General features: G+C 42.3%; 1 protein-coding gene across 1 annotated transcript in view; it reads left to right on the top strand.

The window, feature by feature from the left end:
• Positions 1–21,643, top strand: part of FANK1 (fibronectin type III and ankyrin repeat domains 1) — a 90,533-nt gene that overhangs the window by 11,217 nt on the left and 57,673 nt on the right. The window contains 2 exon segments of the mRNA XM_075935286.2: positions 5,211–5,388; positions 10,585–10,709. Of these exon segments, the coding sequence (XP_075791401.2) occupies positions 5,211–5,388; positions 10,585–10,709 (303 nt within the window).

The following is a 21,643-nucleotide window of genomic DNA, read 5'->3' as shown; positions in this document are numbered from 1 at the left end:
AACTTTATTGCTTATTATTTGCTCTCAGAAATTGCAGCCACCTTTATTTTTGTCACTGAGAGTGAGTTTCAGTTAGTGTATTTGTTGGCCTACTAGCAGTAGCTAAAGACCAGTGGGAGCTGTCTAGGCTGAGCTCTGTTGAAAATCTGACCACTTCATTTAAGTATTTAAGTGGGATGCTGATGAATATTGACCTATTTTGCTTTCCACCTACTTTGCTGAGTTTTAGTTTTTTGACTAACAGTATGGAAAACAGAATTTGCTATATTTACATTGTGATATTGGTTTTTTTTATATTTGTATTGGAAATATATATATTTATATGCATAGCTGTGTGTGTGTGTTTTATATGTATATGGAGGAAGGAGGAGAGGGAAAGAGAGAAAAACGCATCATTAGGTATTAAATAGAGCACAAAGTAAATCAATATATGGAGATTAACTGTTATAGATTATACTTTTATCTATGGTAGTGATAAGCATTACACAAATCAATACTCATCATGCATATTACAAATCCTGTTTCTGGCTGCGTTGCTTACTCAATATAGATTTCTCAGAAGATGGTGTAAAAGACCCCTATGTGTTGCTGTTTGTCTGGGTTGAGTTTTTTTTTTTTTTTACTAAAAATCCATCCAGTAAAACTGTAGTATCACTTGCTCTCATACCTAGAGATAAATGAGGCCCGGAAAATGTTCTTTTGGGCAGTGAAAAATAAGTAATACAATTGCTTTTGTTAGTTACCAATGACAATACCAGGACCAATGTGAAAGTTTACATGGAATGTCCAGCATCAATGGAGAGTGTTCTCTCGAAGTTGCTACTTGATTGATTTATTTATTTTAAAAGAATTGTTTTAAATGTTCATAATTTAAAAATAGGTATAGCTCTTCTGGATTGGGATGGTTCCTTTCAGAAGTGAGAGGAGATGAATTGTCTTTCAGAATGTCAAACTTTTTCTAGGCTCTTTTCAGATTCTTAGAGTTGTAATGAATAGCTGAATAGAGGCTGGTGAAAATGTAAGAGATTCCAATTTTAGTCAAGAGATGGTGGCCTTTTCTTTATTATTCTGTTCTGTTTGATGAAGGTGCCAAGCTACCTTTTTTTAACATTTGCTTATAAGTTAGGGAAATAGTAATTGTGCTTATGGGGAAGAATTGCTTGTTCCCCTCCCCTCCATAACTTTTACTGGCTTGTAATATATCTAATTACAGATTGGGTTTCTTTTGATTATATATTAATTTTAAAACAGATTAGATTAAAACTGGCATCCCAGGAGAGGGTTGCCAGGTGTCCGGTTTCGAACCAGACAGCCCTGTATTTGAGCTTCTTGTTCGGGAAACAAATTGTGAAAATATAAATGTCTGGTATTTTCTAAATAAGATGTAATGTAGATTGTGATGTAACGTCAAGTGTGTCCGGTATTTTTGTTGAAACCATCTGGCAACCCTATCCCAGGACAGCACAGTCCCAAGTATTAAAGAAACCACAACTGGTGATGCTTTGATATAGGAGTGGTGACAATCTTCTTGACATGCTGGTTAAACACTGAATATATATTGAATTTCTGGGATGTCAGTCTCTTAACATATCACCTTAGGTCTCTGTATGTTTGCTTATCCATCCTTTATATCTTAACTCACATTCCTTTTTGAGTTAATTTTTTTTAATTTTGGACTTTGGATTTTTACTCTGTACCAATTAATTGGTGATAACTCTAGAGTCATCTGAAGAAGTGGTCTGTGCCCACGGAAGCACATATCATCTACATGTTTTGTTAGTAATTAAAGTGCTACCAGACTATTTGTTGTTTTTTAAGTTTTTCCTGGAGAAAATGAAAGCAAATTGTTACCCACTTGACCATAGTTACATAGTTACAGCCGCTGAGTAGAGAGTTTGTAAAAATCACCCACTTGATAAAACCTACAACAAAGTGTACTATGTGCCAGTGCAGGGGTTTGAGTCTTTTTTTTCCTCTCATACATCTCCAAATTCTTTGGTTATTACAGTGGCACATGAACAAGCAAGCAAGGGAAGATATAAATCTGCACCTGAAGAAAAGGAGCTCATAAGGCTAGATGTAATGGGAAGGATGCTCTATCTGACTTCCTCTTTGCAGATGTGTATTGCAAGCCAGCAAGCTGTTATTGAAATGGGATTTTGTGAACTGGGATACCACATCCAAAGTTGTGAACAAGTTGTCAAAATCCCCTAGAGAAAAATGCATGGCCTTTGTTATAGAAAGCCTTTTTTGTAGCCAATACATCCTTTTAGTCAGTCCTAGTTATAGCAGATGCTTCATCTGGGCTCTTGGCCTGACCTGTAACAATGAGAGGAATCTCATCATGGTCATAAAACTCTTGCATAGCACTTGAAATCCAGAGAAGCATAGAGGAATTGTCATTTGATTGCTTGCTATTTATTTGGGAATCTGAGGAGACATTACATTCTTTCAAGGACTCCCAGACCACATTATGCTCATTGGGGATTTATGCAAAGGTCACAAAGAAACTGTACTCTGATGAGCAACAACAATAGTGTCCTCAAGGATGCTGCTTCACAGGGTAAATGATGGAAATAAGATTTCCTAAGAAAAGGGCACAAATCACACAGAAAGAAATCTTTTTTGTCAAGTTTTAGTCAAAAGGCCCACCCTCCTCTTGTTGCTTCAGCTTGGTAGTCTGATAGGCATTTCAAGAGCATCCCTGCAGTTGCCAGTGTTATACAGGCAGTCCCCGGGTTACGTACAAGATAGGGACTGTAGGTTTGTTCTTAAGTTGAATTTGTATGTAAGTCGGAACTGGTACATATTGTAGGGGAAACTCTAGCTAAACATTTCTCCAGAGCTCAGTTTTATTCTCCCACACCTCACTTCCCTCAGTCCTTTATTCTCAAGCTGAGGTGTCTGCTGAGAAAAGCGCGTCTCCCTGGTCTGCTGGGGGGGAGGAGGGGGGCGCGCGCTAGCTTCGCGTTTCCCTGGTCTGCTGGGGGGAAGCAGCTAGTGCGGGGTTGCCTCACCCCGTTTGTAAGTAGGGATCCGATGTAAGTTGGATCCATGTAACCCGGGGACTGCCTGTATTCATTCGCAAGCTATTTGGGAGCAGGTTGTACGACTTCTATGGTGTTTGGGAGACAATAACTATGGACAAATGGGTCCTAAGCATCGTGTGATTGGGTTATGCCATTCTGTTCCTACCCATTCCCTGCTTCCATCCCTCTACGCTCTCCCTCTTCAGGCACCCCTCTCAGGTGTACGGATGTTAGATACTATGTAATTGAATAATCATATAACTGCATTAAATTTTAGTAGTTACGTGACTATTCAATAGTCCCTGGAGGTGGGGCTAGCAGCCAGTTCGCTCTTGGCCCCCCGTCCTGGGGAGTCCCTTGCTACCCTGTGCTGCTCACAGGTAATGATATGGAATCTTATATACTTGAAGTATTTGTTGAGAGTGTGTCTATACTGCACCCTTAGCTTGAAATAAGCTACACAAATTGTGTACCTTATTTTGAATGTATTTCAAAATAGCTTATTTTGTAATTTTGAAATAAACTGCTATTTTGAAATGTCCTTTAATCCTTGTGGAATGAGGTTTACAGGGCTGTCGGAATAGCGCACCCATTATTTTGAAAGATATTTTAAAAGAATGGATGCACTGTCGAGATGAATAGCTATTTTGGGAAACTGGAAGTATTCCAAAATAGCACCACAGTGTAGATGTACCCATTCTTCCCTTAGATTTGAGGATCAGAAAGTAGCAAGAATAAAACCTCTTTCCACAAATGTGATGAGAAACCTCCTCTGTTGTTTTTAGAGTCCTCAGAGTCCATACCTGCTGCAACAGCAGTGACTCCTGAGTAGGGATGTCAATGTGTAGTCGGCTGTATACATTCCCCTGCTTCCTGCCTCTGTATCAGAGGCACCAAAATGGAGGGCGAGGGGAGGCAGCAGCTGATGCTGTGAGGAGACAGCTTTGAAATTAGCTTCCCACAAGCACCAGATCCCACAGAGCCACCTGCCCTCAGCCTCCATGCTGCTACCACTGATAGAGAGGCAGCAGCGCGAAAGGTGACAGGGGGGCAGGTGGGAGCCGGTACATGCAGGAAGCCAGTTTTCAAGCTGGCTCCCCATGCACATTGGCTCCTGCAGAGTTGCTTTCCCCACCCCTCTGCTCCCACAGAGGCTGGGATCGGGAGCAGACAGGAGCTGGTACTCACGGGGGGATAGCTGCAGGGCTGCAATTTGGTCCTCTGTGCATAGCCTCATAAGACATTATCTTGTCACCATGGCATGAAGACAGGGTGCAAGCATTCATTGATTAATTTAAATGAGCATTATATTGACTAACTGTATGTAACTTCTGAAATCTTAGCCTAATTTAGCCGTTATTATGTTTTTATTCCTAGACTTTTTGTTCTGTGACTTGGGATACTTCACTATTGATAAACTGTAGCTTTGTGTTCCAAAACTTGTAGCATTTTGGATGTTATTAAAAACTCTCTTTCTTGGATTTCTTTTCATGTACAAAATGTAGTGCACTTAAAACATATTTGCTACATATTGAAAATTATATATATGTGCCCCCCGAACTAACACAGCATTATGGCTAGGTCTACATTGCAATGGTAAGTCGGAAAAAGAAATGCAATTTGCGGTATGCAAATTTTGTGGTTTTTTCCGCTTTATTGTTGAAAGAGGCTTTTCCGAAATTTGGAGCATCTACAAAGTGTCACATTTCAGAAAAAAGTGCTCTTTCGACACATCCCCTATTCCTCATAACATGAGGTTTACAAGGATGGCAAAAGAGCGCATCTGATTCTTTTGAAGTTTTTTTGAAAATTGGACGAGGCATTACTTTTTCAGGATACCTCCAGTATCCTGGAAAAACAGTGCAGTCTAGACATAGCCTATATTTTTAAATTAATCTTTGCACAGTAAATGTGTAGTGTTTTCTTGTCAAATTGTGAGCTAAAATATACTAGCAAGATAAAGGGATGCAAAATTTAAAAGAATGCCCTTCTGTATACATGAGAGTGTGCTCATGGGTAAATATGATATCCATCAAAAATATTTTAAAAATGCAAGCTCTTAATCAAAATAGGAATAAAAAAACTAATAAATGAACATTGAAAATGGAGTTTCACATATATGAAAATCTTTTTACATTTTATGTTATAGAAATAACATTTTGAAATACTTTTTTTTTTTAGGAAAACTTACTATCCCCAAACCAAACCCTCCAGTTGTAGGTGAGGTGACCCATCACAGCATTCAGCTCTCTTGGAATGTGGAAACTACAGAACAAAGAAAAAGACCCCAAGAACAATGGCTAAAGATATCTATTGAAGAAGAGGACCCCAAATTACATACTTATGGTACCATTTATTCGTAAGTGCAATGTAAATGAAGTTTTATCTTAGTTAAGCCATGCTAAGCATTTTGAAGATGAAAAGTGATGAAATTATAAACTTTTTTATGATGGCAGTATTGTTTTTCTTCTGAAAACTGCTACATTATTTTTAATTCAATTTTTAAAATAAATTTATTTCGAAATAATTAAATTACTTAGCATATGCACAGTTTTTGAAGAAACACTACTTACTCCTTTTTTACAACAATTATAGGTTATATGTTGTTTTCCTGCTCCATCCTGCTTTGATCCTGAGGGATGCATACCTAAGACAACCAAATAACACTGATGTGCCTGTTAATTTCCATTCACTTCCTTGGTCACTGTTAGGGTGCATCTACACAGCACCTGAAACTCAAAATAAGATATACAGTTTGTGTTACGCAAATTGTGTAGCTAATTTCAAGTCTATACAGTGCCAAATTTCAAAATAAAGCACTATTTTGAGCCATCTCTTATGCCTCATAGAATGAGGTTTACAAGGATAGTGAAATAGCACGTCCACTATATTTCAAAATAGCGGATGCGTTCAAAAGTCGCAGGGTAGCTATTTCGGGATATCTTCAATATCCCGAATCATAGAATCATAGAATACTAGGACTGGAAGGGACCTCGAGAGGTCGAGTCCAGTCCCCTGCCCTCACGGCAGGACCAAATACTGTCTAGACCCGTGGTCACCAACCTGTAGATTGCGATCTACCGGTAGATCTCAGGGGCTCTAAGAGTAGCTCTTGAGCCCTCTCTGAACTGCGCACCTGCGCAGTACATTTACATTAGATTTCCTCATGTAATGTAGGCGGAGCTTCAAGGAAGGGGCGGGGCAGTAGATCTTCACCTATTCTGAGACTTAAAAAGCGATCTTGGGTGTAAAAAGGTTGGAGACCACTGGTCTAGGCCATCCCTGATAGACATTTATCTAACCTACACATAAATATCTCCAGAGATGGGGATTCCACAACCTCCCTGGGCAATTTATTCCAGTGTTTGACTACCCTGACAGTTAGGAACTTTTTCCTAATGTCCATCCTAAACCTCCCTTGCTGCAGTTTAAACCAATTGCTTCTCGTTCTATCCTCAGAGGCCAAGATAAACAAGTTTTCTCCCTCCTCCTTATGACACCATTTTAGATACCTGAAAATTGCTATCATGTCCCCCCTCAATCTTCTCTTTTCTAAACTGAACAAACCCAATTCTTTCAGCCTTCCTTCATAAGTCATGTTCTCTAGACCTTTAATCATTCTTCTCTGGACCCTCTCCAGTTTCTTCACACCTTTCTTGAAATACGGTGCCCAGAACTGGACACAATACTCCAACTGAGGACTAACCAGCGCAGAGTAGAGCGGAAGAATGACTTCTCGTGTCTTGCTCACAACACACCTGCTAATGCATCCCAGAATCATGTTTGCTTTTTTTGTAACAGCATCACACTGCTGACTCATATTCAGCGTGTGGTCCACTATAACCCCTAGAGCCCTTTCTGCTGTACTCCTTCCTAGACAGTCACTTCCCATTCTGCATGGCTGTGTCTAGACTGGCCCCTTTTTCCACAAAAGCAGCCGCTTTTCCGGAAAAACTTGTCAGCTGTCTACACTGGCCGCTTGAATTTCTGCAAAAGCACTGACGATCTCATGTAAGATTGTCAGTGCTTTTGCGGAAATACTATGCTGCTCCCGTTTGGGCAAAAGTCTTTTTCCGAAAAACTTTTGTGCAAAAGGGCCATTGTAGACAGCAGAGACTTGTTTTCCACAAAAAAGCCCCGTTTGCAAAAATGGCGATTGGGGCTTTTTGGCAGAAAAGCGTGTCTAGATTGGCCAAGGACGCTTTTCCGCAAAAAATGCTTTTGCGGAAAAGCGTCCTGCCAATCTAGACGCGCTTTTCCAAAAATGCTTTAAACGGAAAACTTTTCCGTTAAAAACATTTCCGGAAAATCATGCCAGTGTAGACGTAGCCTATGTGTGAAACGGATTGTTCCTTCCTAAGTGGAGCACTTTGATTTTGTCTTTATTAAACTTCATCCTGTTTACCTCAGACCATTTGTCTAATTTGTCCTGATCATTTTGAATTATGACCCTGTCCTCCAGAGCAGTCACAACCCCTCCCACCTTGGTATCATCTGCAAACTTAATAAGCGTACTTTCTATGCCAATATCTAAATCGTTGATGCGGATATTGAACAGAACCAGTCCTAAAACAGACCCCTGCGGAACCCCACTTGTTATACCTTTCCAGCAGGATTGTGAACCATTAATAACTACTCTTTGAGTACAGTTATCCAACCAGTTATGCACCCACCTTATAGTAGCCCCATCTAAGTTGTATTTGCCTAGCTTATTGGTAAGAATATCATGCGAGACCGTATCAAATGCCTTACTAAAGTCTAGGTATACCACATCCACTGCTTCTCCCTTATCCACAAGACTCGTTATCCTATCAAAGAAAGCTATCAGATTGGTTTGACATGATTTGTTCTTTACAAATCCATGCTGGGTGTTCCCTATCACCTTGCCACCTTCCAAGTGTTTACAGATGATTTCCTTAATTACTTGCTCCATTATCTTCCCTGGCACAGAATTTAAACTAACTGGTCTAAATGGGCACTATATTTGCCCTCTTCCAGTCTTCTGGAATCTCTCCTGTCTCCCATGATTTTCCAAAGATGATAGCTAGACTCATAGACTTTAAGATCAGAGGGGACCATTATGATAATCTAGTTTGACCCCCTGAACAATGCAGGCCACAGAATCTCACCCACCCTCTCCCAGAATAATCCTCTCACCTATATCTCAGATATTGAAGTCCTCAAATGGCTTAAAGACCTCAAGATGCAGAGAATCCTCCAGCAAGTGATCCGTGCCCCATGCTACAGAGGAACGCGAAAAACCTTCAGGGCCTTTGCCAATCTACCGTGGAGGAAAATTTCTTCCCAACCCCAAATATGGTGATCAGCTGAAGCCTGAGCATGTGGGCAAGACACACCAGCCAGATAGCTAGAGGCTCAGATACCTCTTCTATCAGCTCCTTGAATATTCTAGGATGCATTTCATCAGGCCCTAGTGACTTACAGGCATCTAACTTTTCTAGGTGATTTTTAACTGGTTCTTTTTTTATTTTATCTTCTAAACCTACCTCCTTCCCACTAGCATTCACTATGTTAGGTAGGTATTCCTTCAGACTTCTTGGTGAAGACCGCAACAAAGAAGCCATTAAGCATTTCTGCCACTTCCAAGTTTCCTGTTACTGTTTCTCCCTCCTCACTGACCAGTGGGCCTACCCTGTTCTTGGTCTTCTTCTTGCTTCTAATGTATTTTTAAAAAGTCTTCTTGTTTCCCTTTATTCCCATAGCTAGTTTGAGCTCATTTTGTGCCTTTGCCTTTCTCATCTTAATAGCATTGTAGTGTAGACATACCCATAGTGACTATCCCCATAATAGCTAAATATGGCTGTCAGTATTCTGGGTGATGATGTTGTGAGACAGTGATTGAAATCCTGGCTCCCATACAGTCAATGGCAAACTCCCATTGACTTTAATGGGGCCAGAATTTTACATAGTATGCGTGTGTGAGGTGTAGATTCTGCTTGGCTGACTGATAACTGTAAGAAATCTAAACCTATCTTGCAGCTCGCTGAGAGCACCAGAGTGACACAGTCATTTTAGAGAAGGTGGCCAGATCCTAAAAGAATATATTTAATATTACTAGGGATGACTTCTGTTTCCCTCTCTCTTCTTTCCAGGGATTATGGTCTCTATAAGCAAAATGTGGCAGAGAGAGGCACTAGCCACCCCACAAAGTGATTTCATTCCTTATTTCCATAAAATGAGCACCGAGACTCTCTATTTTCATTCCACATTGCGCCTAACCTGAACAAAGAATAAGGAGCTCAGATGATGCTAAAAATTATTAAGAATGTTAGGGTTGGAAGGTAGAGGCTGCAGAATCTGCTCCATCCCTTCACTTTTGCCCTCTTATCTTGGTGTCTGTTGATATGCAGATGTATCTATAAGATGAGCAGCATGTTTGTGAAGTAGTCCATGAACTGATGTTCTATGCTGTGCTTTGCAGTGCAACTTGTCTTCTTCTAAGGACCCAGGAGATTTAAACTTCTTTAGACAAGTCACCTAAGTCAGTCCTTGTGCATTGCATAGTTACATTGTTGTTTGGAATGCTGTTCTGATTACTTCAGATTCTTCAGTAATGCATAATATGGTTCCCAGTCATTAGAAAATTTTACAATATAAGATTTGTCACTAGGTGGCAGAATTAGACTGTATTAATACTAATTTATAAGCTTTCAAATCAGTTTCCTTCCCTTTTTATTTATTATTTTAAAATGAAAATGTTTTAACACACTGGGTTTTGGGGAAAAAAATTAATAAATGTATCCTTTTTAGAAGAAGAAAATGTGCATCTTGAATGCTGTATGTGTCCGAGGGTAGGCTCTGTAGAATTCTTGTAAATGGTTAAATAACCCTTTTACTTTGTGATTTATGTAAAAAACCTGAAACTTGGGGGTATTACAGCTGTAAAATGTATTTGTATTTAAGTAATAAATGACAATAACATTCTATAATTCATTGCATGTTTTTAAACATGCTTAGATCTGTGTCTAATTTTCAGATACAGTTGCAGCAACTGTATGCAGAGTATAGGTAAATGGCTGGTCATACTTCTAATGGGACATTTCCATCTGAAAATGTCTCGTATACATGCTCACTTAATCTAAATTAGGCATATAAATTAAGCTTTATCAGTATTGGAGAGGTTTTTTTTACCGACTATACTGATGTAGTTATATAGGTATAGTCATCCTCTTAAATGAATGCTTTTGGTCCAGAGTAAGAATGGGTTTTTTAGTTTAGTTTAAATCCTTTCCCAAGTGACATAAAATAAACTGAAAAAAGTCATTCTGATTCTGGAATAAGAGTGTCCTCACTGGATTTATATTGGAATAACTTTATTGGTTTAAAATTCACAAATTGGCTTGTACTGCAACAACTTTCCCAATGTAGACATAGACATAAGATGTAGTTCCTGTAAACAGAACAACATGAGAGCAGTGTAAAATTGTATATTCGTTTTTGCTTGAGCACCTATGCATCAGAACATTATGTTTATGTTTTATGCCAAAATTTTGAAAAATACTATCTGAATTATTATATAAGAGATTTTTTTTAGGGGATACGGTAGACAACATGTTGTGGAAAGTCTTGAGCCAAGAACAACCTACAGATTTCGCCTGAAAGTCACACATCCTACCGGGGAGTGGGCTTATAGCCCAGCTATCTCTGTATCCACTACTAGTAAGTACAGACTTTATAATAAAATGACAAAAATTACAAAATTCTTTACCATTTAAAAAATGAATATAAAATGAGTTGTTGAATTGAAAACTAGAGTTAGGAAATCACAAAAATTGAAATGTATATTTTGCATACAAATACTATTGCACATGTTTATTACTTATTCTAAAGGTATTATGGGTTATGAGTCAGACTGTAGTACTTTATTCTCTAAAATAGTAGTTTTATTTTACAAAATGCAGTGTGCTTTTTCAATTTCCTCTTCATGTTATTCAAATCCCAAATATTGAAGTAGAAAATAGGCCAGGAGTATTACTAGTTCCATCAAATGCTACTGTGATTTCATTTTTTTTTTACTCGCTTCACTTAAATTCAAAACCAGGCTTATTCCCAAGCTGAAATAAAGGTCTGTCCCTTAAAGAGGAAGAACAGAAAATACATTTGAGACTGTCAGCCACAGATTTCAAGAGAGACTAGAAACTGTCTGTGTTCCAGAGAGAGTGGGTCATAGAACTCTGAAGTTTGGATTATCTCCCTAGGGAACAGCAGAAGATAAAATATCGGGAGACTGAGGGTTTTGTGTGGGAGAACTGTCTCAGGGATGGAAGGATATAGGTGTTTTTGGATTCTGTTTAGGAGGTGTAAGCAGGAATATGGTGAGATTGAACTTCAATGTGGAAGAGACAGGATCATAGGGGAGGTGATGGCTTTAGGAGCATAGATGGTATGTATTGGGGTTTGAAATGGAGAGAGCAGATTTGGACTTTTGAAAGAAGATTCAAAGGGAGAAGGAACAGCAAACACTCATGGCATAATCTGTCTCTTTTCCTGTGTTTAGAAAGGAAACATGTCAGTGAGAGTGATATCAAAAATCCTTGAAGCAGTGAGAGAGATATTCCAAATTTATGAGTGACAAGACAGGACTACAGGTGGTGCAATACATTTTGACTGAACAAAACTATTCCTGATAACAGATTCTTCATGTTTTCTGGCATATTCTTTTTTATTGAGAATATTAGTTTTCTTTATTTTATGTGTGTGCCCGAGCATCATATCTGTGTATTGTGTGCTCTGAACAAGTTGTGTTTCTCTGTCGTTCTAAAAACGAAAGCTGAAGAGATACAATTTACTGTTCATCAGGAGAAACCAAATGCACATGTGTGATTCTTGAACGTAGAAAAGCAAAGGAAGATGCAGTATTACGATCCCCAAGTGCTCAACAATCATGAGTCAGTCCCTCAAAATCATGAAATTAGCTTAAAATCACAAAATATTAAAAATAATACCTGTTGTGATGCTTAATATTTGACATATTTGTGTCACATTCAGGTTAATTTTGTAGTTCTGTGGTAAATGTAACATAATAACTGCACTTTTGGAATCTTCACTCTTCATTGTGATGTGGCTATTTTTATAAAAATAATCAGTTTTACTAAATAATGAAGCATATATGGCTTAAGCCTGAATAACATGCTATACAAACTGTTTCCTTTAACTGTTGTAGTTACATGTAAATATTTCCATTCATTGATTTGTAAAGGAGTCTTCATATTATATAACATATATGAAAACAGAATGTCTCTAGATTTTTAATTTGCATTCAGTTGATTAAGGGTTTAATAAATTAGAAAAGCAATTACTCTTTTTTGAAAAAAGGGTTTTTTGCTTTCTCCCTCCTCCCTTCCAGAAAAAGTACAAGAAAATACTGATTAAATGAGGTGTGCAATTTTAATCCACCCTCCCTCCCCCATCAAAAAAGGACAAACAGCTGCTGCTTGTTAATTGGTAAATGTCTTTACCAGCTCATCATTTATTCACAACTTTCATTGAAGCCTTAAATTTCATAAATAAAGGTGTTATGACCACATTATAGTATGACTGCCTGCACATCTATAACCAAATGGCTCATTTATAAAACATGAAGGATTTATTTCAGAAGTGTATGACCTTCTCCTGTGCAGATTCATTGTGCTTGTCTAATTACTATGGTTTATTGTGAGTAGACACAAACTCTCATATGAAAGCACAGGCATGCATCTTTAAATTCACCGTATGAAATATTTAATTTTTAAAATATTTACATAAATTTTGGAACAGCACTAAAAATTTATATATCTCACTTTTTATTTCCCCAGGCCCTTACCATTGGCCCCATACATAACCAGATAATTGTTCTTTTTCAAATAAATTGGCGCTATAGATTCACACAGTGGTTACCTTGGGAACTAGATGCCCTGCCATGTGGATATGTAACCTTGACAGGGAGGTTTTGCAGAGACCATAACAAGGAAGAATTTAGATTTTTAGAAGATTATTTTAAAATACGCATGTTTCAGTAGTGTGAACAGGAAACTTACAGTGATGAATGCAGGTAGTCAACATTAATAACAGTTGATTTTCTAGTAATTTATGCCAGTTATACAAGACTGTAAACAATTAGATGTATGTTTATCTGTGTTATATTAGACTTTAAAGTACACAATTAATAGCTTTCATGTTTTTCAAGAAATCTAACTGGTAAAAGGGCATAAGCATTTGGTACCCTTGCAAACACTCCTTCCATATAATGGATTAAAATATATTTAAATGTTTCTACTATTTTATTGTTTTCTGTCTGAAAAAATGTATATATTGTATTTTTATATAATATCTCTCAGTTTTGATTTATAATTTAGAAAATTATTTTAATTGAAGTCAGATATCCTCAGAATATTTGTAATATATGTTATTTGTAAACTAAATAGCTCTCACTGTATTTTTGGTGTACATACTAATGGGTCACTGGTGCTTTGTTCTTGAAATTCAGTGAGAAATTATATGCTAATATGGCATACCATTTTAAATATTCCTGACTTTTTATATTTGTTTAACTTTACTCTCATAGAAATGAAGGTCTTGCGGCGCTCCCAGGGCCGGCGCTCACCGTGCGCCATGTGCCCGGGGCCAGGCCAGCCCCGAGCACTTGGCGGGCGCACACAAATTCCCCCGCGGGCACCATGTTGGGGACCACTGCACTAGTCCATCCCTATTGTGCTAAGGCAGGGACATGTATACCTAGGTCATCCCTGAAAGATGTTTTGTCTAACCTGTTCTTAAAAACCTCCAATAGCAGGGGATTCCACAACCTTCCTTAGAAGTCTATTTCAGTCTTTAATTATCTGTATAGTTAGATAGTTTTCCCAAACATTTAAGATAAACTTCCCTTGCTACAGATTAAATTGATTACTTCTTGTTCTACCTTTAGCAGATAAGAAAAATGTATCACCTTCCTCTTCTAATAGCTCTGAACATATTTAAAGACTGTTATCAGTTTCTACCCTCAGTTGTCTTTTCTCAGTACTAAACATGTCCAGTTCAATTTAACCTTTCCTCATAGTTTACGTTTTCAAAACTTTTTTTCATTTTTGTTGTCCTCTGGACTTTCTCCAATTTGTCCATATCTTTCATAAAGTGTGGCATCCAGAACTGGACACTCTCCTCCATCTGAGGTTTCACCAGTGCAGATTAGAGCAAGACAGAATTCTCTCATATCTTACTAGGGATGTGATAATGTAACAGTTAACCAATGAGCCCCCGCCTGCACTGCTGCCTCTGTATCTGGACTATGCCAAGAAACTGCAAGACTTAAATTCTTCCTCACAGTGCTCTTCTCCAGGAGTGGTATGGCTCTTTACTACCCATAATGCACAATTGTGGCTAAATGTCACAGTCCCTAATAGAACCATGAGGTGTTTTCCAAAGAAGTAAAGTGAAATGTAAGAAGTGAGGTACGGGAATTAAATGTGACTCATCGTCAAAATGCTAATATGTTTTTTCTCTTTATTTTCTTTTGATTTCTGTATTTTCTTTCTAATGTTTCTTTATTCTTTTTTTTCTATTTTCAGCTCAATTTTATTAGCTATGTCTGCATCACTCCCTTTAGTAGTTTCCACACTCTTGGCTTATGTTTGGTCGTCTTGATGCAGTGTCTGACTTTGGAGCCTTATTAGATGACTCTCATGACTTTTGAAATATCTAGCTAATAAGAGCATCAAACACTAAAGAGTGCAGAACTAAGATTTAAAGTAATATGCCAAATTCTACAATTTGTATTGAAGCAGGTTCTCAGGTAAATAAAATAAGCAAATTCTGACAACCGAAAAATGCTAACAAATGTCTGCTATAAGCAAGTTAGCTCAATGGTTTTCAAATTACAGATTGCAACCTGGTACTGGGCCATATGGAATGTTAGGTACTGGGCCCAGGGTAATGTTAGTGTACCCTGTGCCCCCCCCTTCCTGGGGGGGGACTATTGTCATTCGGACGCCCTCCTTGGCGGCCGCTTGGTCGATCCTCCCGCCTCGGCTGCGGTACCTTCAGTGGCGCGGACAGACTACCGCCTTCACCAAGGCAGCGGGGGTGGGGGAAAGAAGGGCCTGGGCCCACCCTCACTCATGGGCCCCAGCCCAGGGCCCTAAGGACACAGATTTGTCTGGATCCGGTCCGGCTGACGGGGCATCCCGCCGTAACTCATCAGCCCACCACCCCTAATAGGTTTTGCCCTGGGCTGCTTCCTTTCCCCACCCGCGGCTTTTCACCGCTGTCAGGCTCACCTTCCCTTTGGCGGACAAGCTGCCGAAGCAAAAAAAGGGTCGGCAGACCGGAATCGCTGGCCTCTTAGCACCCCTCTACCCCCAGCCATTCTCCGAGGTTTCTCCCGGTGCTCCCCAGCCCCGGCTACTCTCTCCACCCCCCTCTCGGGGTTATGGCGGCGGTGCTTCTAAACGCTGCACTGCTTCCGCCCTACCTGACATCATGGGGGCAGAGCTGTCGCGTCTCCATGCCAGCTCACCTCCCCTCCCCTTGCGGGTTGCCAAGACATTTCGGCTTCCCCGTGCTTCGCCGGCTCACCACCGTGCTGAGCTCACGGGGCGGGGGAATGCCTCCATGTCGTCCCCGCTCCTGTCTCCACACTCCCAGCCCGCCGCCCGCTGGTTGCCCGGCTCGGCTAGCCATTGTGTAGCGTGGGAGCACGCCGTGCACCGCCGGGCTTCCTCCACCCTGGTGCCGAGCAAAGCCTGCTTGGCGGGAGTCGAAGTGCGGAGCAATGGTGCCCCATCACAGTTAGGCACTGGGTAATCTTGTTGCTGCAGGGTAATCTCGTTGCTGCAGGGTAAGGCAGGCTACCTTTAGTAAGGCATTTGATACGGTCTCGCATGATATTCTTATCAATAAACTAGGCAAATACAACTTAGATGGGGCTACTATAAGGTGGGTACATAATTGGCTGGATAACCGTACTCAGGGTATGTCTACTCTACCCCGCTAGTTCGAACTAGCGGGGTAATGTAGGCATACCGCACTTGCGAATGAAGCCCGGGATTTGAATTTCCCGGGCTACATTTGCATAAGCCGAGCGCCGCCATTTTTAAATCCTGGCTAGTTTGAACCCCGTGCCGCTCGGCTACACGCGGCATGGAGTAGCTAGTTCGGATTAGGCTTCCTAATCCGAACTAGCTGTACTCCTCATTCCACGGGGAGTACAGCTAGTTCGGATTAGGAAGCCTAATCCGAACTAGCTACTCCATGCCGCGTGTAGCCGAGCGGCACGGGGTTCAAACTAGCCAGGATTTAAAAATGGCGGCGCCCGGCTTATGCAAATGTAGCCCGGGAAATTCAAATCCCGGGCTTCATTCGCAAGTGCGGTATGCCTACATTACCCCGCTAGTTCGAACTAGTGGGGTAGTGTAGACATACCCTCAGAGAGTAGTTATTAATGTTTCTCAATCCTGCTGGAAAGGTATAACAAGTGGAGTTCCGCAGAGGTCTGTTTGGGACCGGCTCTGTTCAATACCCTCATCAACGATTTAGATATTGGCATAGAAAGTACGCTTATTAATTTTGCAGATGATACCAAGCTGGGAGGGGTTGCAACTGCTCTGGAGGCTAGGGTCATAATTCAAAATGATCTGGACAAATTGGAGAAATGGTCTGAGATAAACAAGATGAAGTTTAATAGGGTATGTCTACACTACAAAGTTAGTTCGAACTAATGGACGTTAGTTTGAACTAACTTTCATAGGCGCTACACTAGCGCTCCATTAGTTCGAATTTAATTCGAACTAACGGAGCGCTTAGTTCGAACTAGGTAATCCTCATTCCTTAATTCGGAGGCTAGCCCTCCCCAGGTTTCCCTGGTGGCGACTCTGGCCAACACCAGGGAAACTCGTCTGCCCCCCTCCCGGCCCCGGACGCCTGCACCTGGCACGGATCGAGCCACCCACCCGATGCCCCCCAGCCCTCCCCCTCTTCCCGGGACCAGGCTGGCGGCTCCCGGGAGCTTGCCCGGAACCGCAAGAGGCGGGCACCCGCCTGGGCTAGTGCGGACATCGTGGACCTTGTCCACGATCTTCGCACTAGGCACAGGAAAGTGGCCAGCTAGGGCAGGAGAGCTGCCAGCCTGGCCACCCAGGAGCAGGTGTGCATGAAAATCAAGGGGGTCCACTGAGACCCCCGACCCTGAGCCCTGAGCTTACAATGGCCGTACTGGGTCAGACCAAAGGTCCATCTAGCCCAGTAGCCTGTCTGCCGACAGCAGCCAACCCTAGGGACCCTGGAGGGGATGGACCGAAGACAGTGACCAAGCCATTTGTCTCGTGCCATCCCTCTCCAGCCTTCCACAAACCTTGGGCAGGGACACCACTCCTACCTCCTGGCTAATAGCACTCCATAGACCCAACCTCCATGACTTGATCTCACTTCCCTTTAAACTCTGTTCTAGTTGTAGCCTTCACAGCCTCCTGCAGCGAGGAGTTCCACAGGTTGACTCTTTGCTTTGTGAAGAACAACTTTCTGTTACTAGTTTGAAGCCTGCTACCCATTCCTTTCCTTTGGTGTCCTCTAGTCCTTCTTTATGGGAACTAATGAAGAACTTTTCTGTATGCACCCTCTCCACCCAACTCCTGCTTTTAGAGACCTCTATCCTGTCCCCCCTCCGTCTCCTCTTTTCTAAGCTGAAAAGTCCCAGTCTCTTTAGCCTCTCTTCATATGGGACCTGTTCCCAAACCCTGATCATTTTAGTTGCCCTCCCCTCTCCCAGCCTCTCTCTTCCCCTCTCCCACCTCCTTTTCCCAGTCTCCCCCAGTTTTGTTCAATAAAGACAGATTCCGTTTTGGAAGACACGTTATCTTTATTTTGTACATCAAGAAAAGGGGCTAGGGAAGGGTAAGTGGAAGGAGGTGAGGGAGGAATGGGGCACGAGCCCCCGATGGGGAGGACTGGGCTGGCTCTGCGGGCTTCTGGGGGTGGAAGCTCCCCTGCAGCCCCCAAATTGCCCGCTCTCCCCAGATGGCAGCCTGCGGCAAGTGCAGCCGGGCTGATGGCCGAGTGGTGTGATGTGCCCAGTGTGGGCACTCAGGGCACTCCAAGCCAGGACTGCTTTGCAAGCGGGGCACCCCTGAGAACTGTCTGTCTGGGGTGGTGGTCGGGACCCTTTAAGCGCAGCCCTCAGCTAGCCTGAGACAGCATCTCCACTCTCTAAGTCCTCCTCTGATGCCCTGCCGGCACTGCTTCCGGCCATTCTTAAGCCCGGTTCAGGGTCCACTTAATGTGGACATGCTAGTTCGAATTAGCAAAACGCTAATTCGAACTAGTTTTTAGTTCTAGATGCGTTAGTTCGAATTAGCTTAGTTCGAATTAACTAATTTGAACTAAGTTAGTTCGAATTAACGTTGTAGTGTAGACATACCCATAAAGACAAATGTAAAGTGCTCCACTTAGGAAGGAACAATCAGTTTCATACATACAGAATGGGAAGCGACTGTCTAGGAAGGAGTACGGCAGAAAGGGATCTAGGGGTTATAGTGGACCAGAAGCTGAATATGAATCAGCAGTGTGATGCTGTTGCAAAAAAAGCAAACATGATTCTGGGATGCATTAGCAGGTGTGTTGTGAGCAAGACACGAGAAGTCATTCTTCCGCTCTACTCTGCGCTGGGTTAGTCCTCAGTTGGAGTATTGTGTCCAGTTCTGTGCACTGCATTGCAAGAAAGATGTGGAGAAATTGGAAAGGGTGTAGAGAAGAGCAACAAGAATGATTAAAGGTCTAGAGAACATGACCTATGAAGGAAGGCTGAAAGAATTGGGTTTGTTCAGTTTAGAAAAGAGAAGATTGAGAGGGGGCATGATAGCCATTTTCAGGTATCTAAAAGGGTGTCATAAGGAGGAGGGAGAAAACTTGTTCATCTTGGCCTCTGATGATAGAACAAGAAGCAATGGGCTTAAACTGCAGCAAGGGAGGTTTAGGTTGGACATTAGGAAAAAGTTCCTAACTATCAGGGTAGTTAAACACTGGAATAAATTGCCCAGTGAGGTTGTGGAATCCCCATCTCTGGAGATATTTAAGAGTAGGTTAGATAAATGTCTATCAGGGATGGTTTAGACAGTATTTGGTCCTGCCATGGGGTCAGGGGACTGGACTCGATGACCTCCCGAGATCCCTTCCAGTCCTAGTATTCTATGATTCTATGCAGACTATACTACACCCCACAAGCAGCTGGCCTGGCTCCTATGTATATGTGTGTCTGTGTGGTGGTGGAGGGGAGCACATAAGGTTCCGTGCACTACCTCTGCCCTAAACACTAGCTCTGCACTTCCAGTGGCTGAGAACCTGCTGCTGGCTGCTTCTGGGGCAGAGCATGGTCCGTGGAGCCAGGAGAGGCTGGTAGCTTGCAGGTAGCCAGGAGAGGCTTGCTGCCTTGCTGCTTGCTGACTGGAAGCCGCTCTAGTAAGCTCCTCCTACCAGAAGCCTCATCCCCCACAAAGCTGGAATCCCCTCCTTCACCTCAAAGATCATATCTTCAGCCCCACTGCAGAGCCTGAACTCTAGTCAAATTATGTTGGGTTGTGGGCATCAACAATTTTGTTCATCTGGGTCATGAGAAAAAAAGTTTGAAAACCAGTTATTTAGCTCATCAAGTCTGTAGCTATATTGTAAAATCTCAAAGGATAAAAACACAGTATTTTCATATGCACCCTCCACATCAGTGGTCCCCAACCATTGTAGGTTGCCGGGCGCCAGGGGGCGTGGCCGTTCGCCCGCCGGGCGCCTGGGGCGGGGCCCCCCCATAGCCGCATTCCCAGGGCTGGGGCCCCCCCCATAGCCGCATTCCCGGGGCCGGCGCTCTCCCCCCAAGCGCCGCGAGCCCGGGTCCGGCGCTTTCCCCCCAAGCGCCGTGCGCCCGGGGCCGGCGCTCTCTCCTCAAGCGCTGCGTGCCCGGGGCCGGCACTGGCGCTCGCTCTCTCCCTCCTCCCCCAAGCACCGCGCACCCGGGGCCGGCGCTCTCCAAGTGCTGCGCGCCCGGTGCACCCTGCAAGCGCCACGCGCCCGGGGCTGGCGTTGGCGCTTCCCCCCCCGAAGCACCGCGTGCCCGGGGCCTGCGCGCCCCCCATGTGCTGCGTGCCCAGAGCGCGGGCGGCCAATCCGCGGCACCCCTGGGGCCGGCGCTCACCGTGCGCCATGGCGCCACCGGGCACCGTGTTGGGGACCACTGCTCCACATTTTCTTTGTTTACATACTTCCAGTCTCTCATCAGAATAATTTTAATCTTGCTTTTAATTAGTACTGCATTCTAACATTCTAAACCATATCAGTTTCTGTGGTAGTCAGTAAAAAATGCAAGTTTAATCTATATGCCATATTTTTTGGATTACTTTAATGATGAACATGGGTATGAATGAACCCCCAAAATAGCAGTTTTCATTTGGATTCAGAATAATCTTTTTCCTATTTATAAAGAATTTCGCAAATAGCTTTGACTATTCAGTCACTAGGTCCAGAACAAAGTGTTGCAGGTCTCTCTCAAGGAAATTAACTAACCCTTGAAATATTAACATATAGTTTCCAAAAATGCAACACATTCAGTTACTTGAAAATGTACAGTCTGTAGCCTTTTATACTGAAATGTGACTAACCTTTAGTTGCTTAATTGGCAACAGGATTTGCCTCACTTTGCATGCTGTCATCAGCTGTCTATCCAATAATTAGTGAAAATCTTCCACTTTTTGAAGTTTACAAATGGGAAAGAGATGGTTCTGCATCCAAAATATGGTCATTTATAAAAATTTTCTTAGAGTGCTGTCCCTGTGGGAACTCTACTTTAGGTGTTGGTGTGTCCTCAAACCAGCGATTTGTGGATTTATTCCTAGCAGTTCCTGGCTATGTTGTGCATGCACATTCCTCATCTCGTGGCGCTGTTGGTGCCCGCTTCTCGCACATGTGACCCAGCCCCCTCAGTTCCTTCTCTATCATCATTGGCAGCAGATGGAGACCCTGACTGCTTCACCCTGAAAATAGTGAAAAAAGCTTTGTAATTATAACCCTAACTTCCTTATTTAAAAAAATATAAATTTTCCTTTATGCACCCTTCTTATGCAATCTTATTCAACAATGGTCATCATGCCAGGCTGTCCTGGTTTAAAAAAATGCAACACTTGTTAAGATGCCTGTCTCTGATGGACACTCTTCTTATGTCCAGTGCCCGTGGGAAGTGCATATCCTTCAGAATTGCTCACACTATAACAACATTAAGGTGAGAGATACGCACGACAGAGATATCTGCCTCAAAAAATTACTACAATTAAAGCTTTGCTATCCAGCATTCATGGGGAATGGAGGTTGCTGGTTAATGGAATGTGCTGGATACCAAAGCTGCTCCTTTGAGGAGTGTCCCCATGGGTGCTCCACCTTAGGTATTTTCAGCACCTCAACCCCTATAGTCAGAGATTTAAGACAGCAATGCCCTCAGTTGGCTGCACATGCAGATGGCTGACACGCACTGCTCATAATGGCTACTGCACATGCACAGCCAACTGACCCTCCTTCTCTGCTACTATTGGCCATAGTCAGAACCTGAAGTTGCCCTGCATACTCTTTGGAAAATTTTCAAATTTATTAGC

The sequence above is a fragment of the Pelodiscus sinensis genome, chromosome 8, assembly GCF_052426305.1.
Source record: "Pelodiscus sinensis isolate ZL-2025 chromosome 8, ASM5242630v1, whole genome shotgun sequence".
NCBI classification, from domain to species: Eukaryota; Metazoa; Chordata; order Testudines; family Trionychidae; genus Pelodiscus; species Pelodiscus sinensis.
The sequence above is the reverse complement of the archived record's forward strand: the minus strand, read 5'-3'. Positions and strand labels throughout refer to the sequence as shown.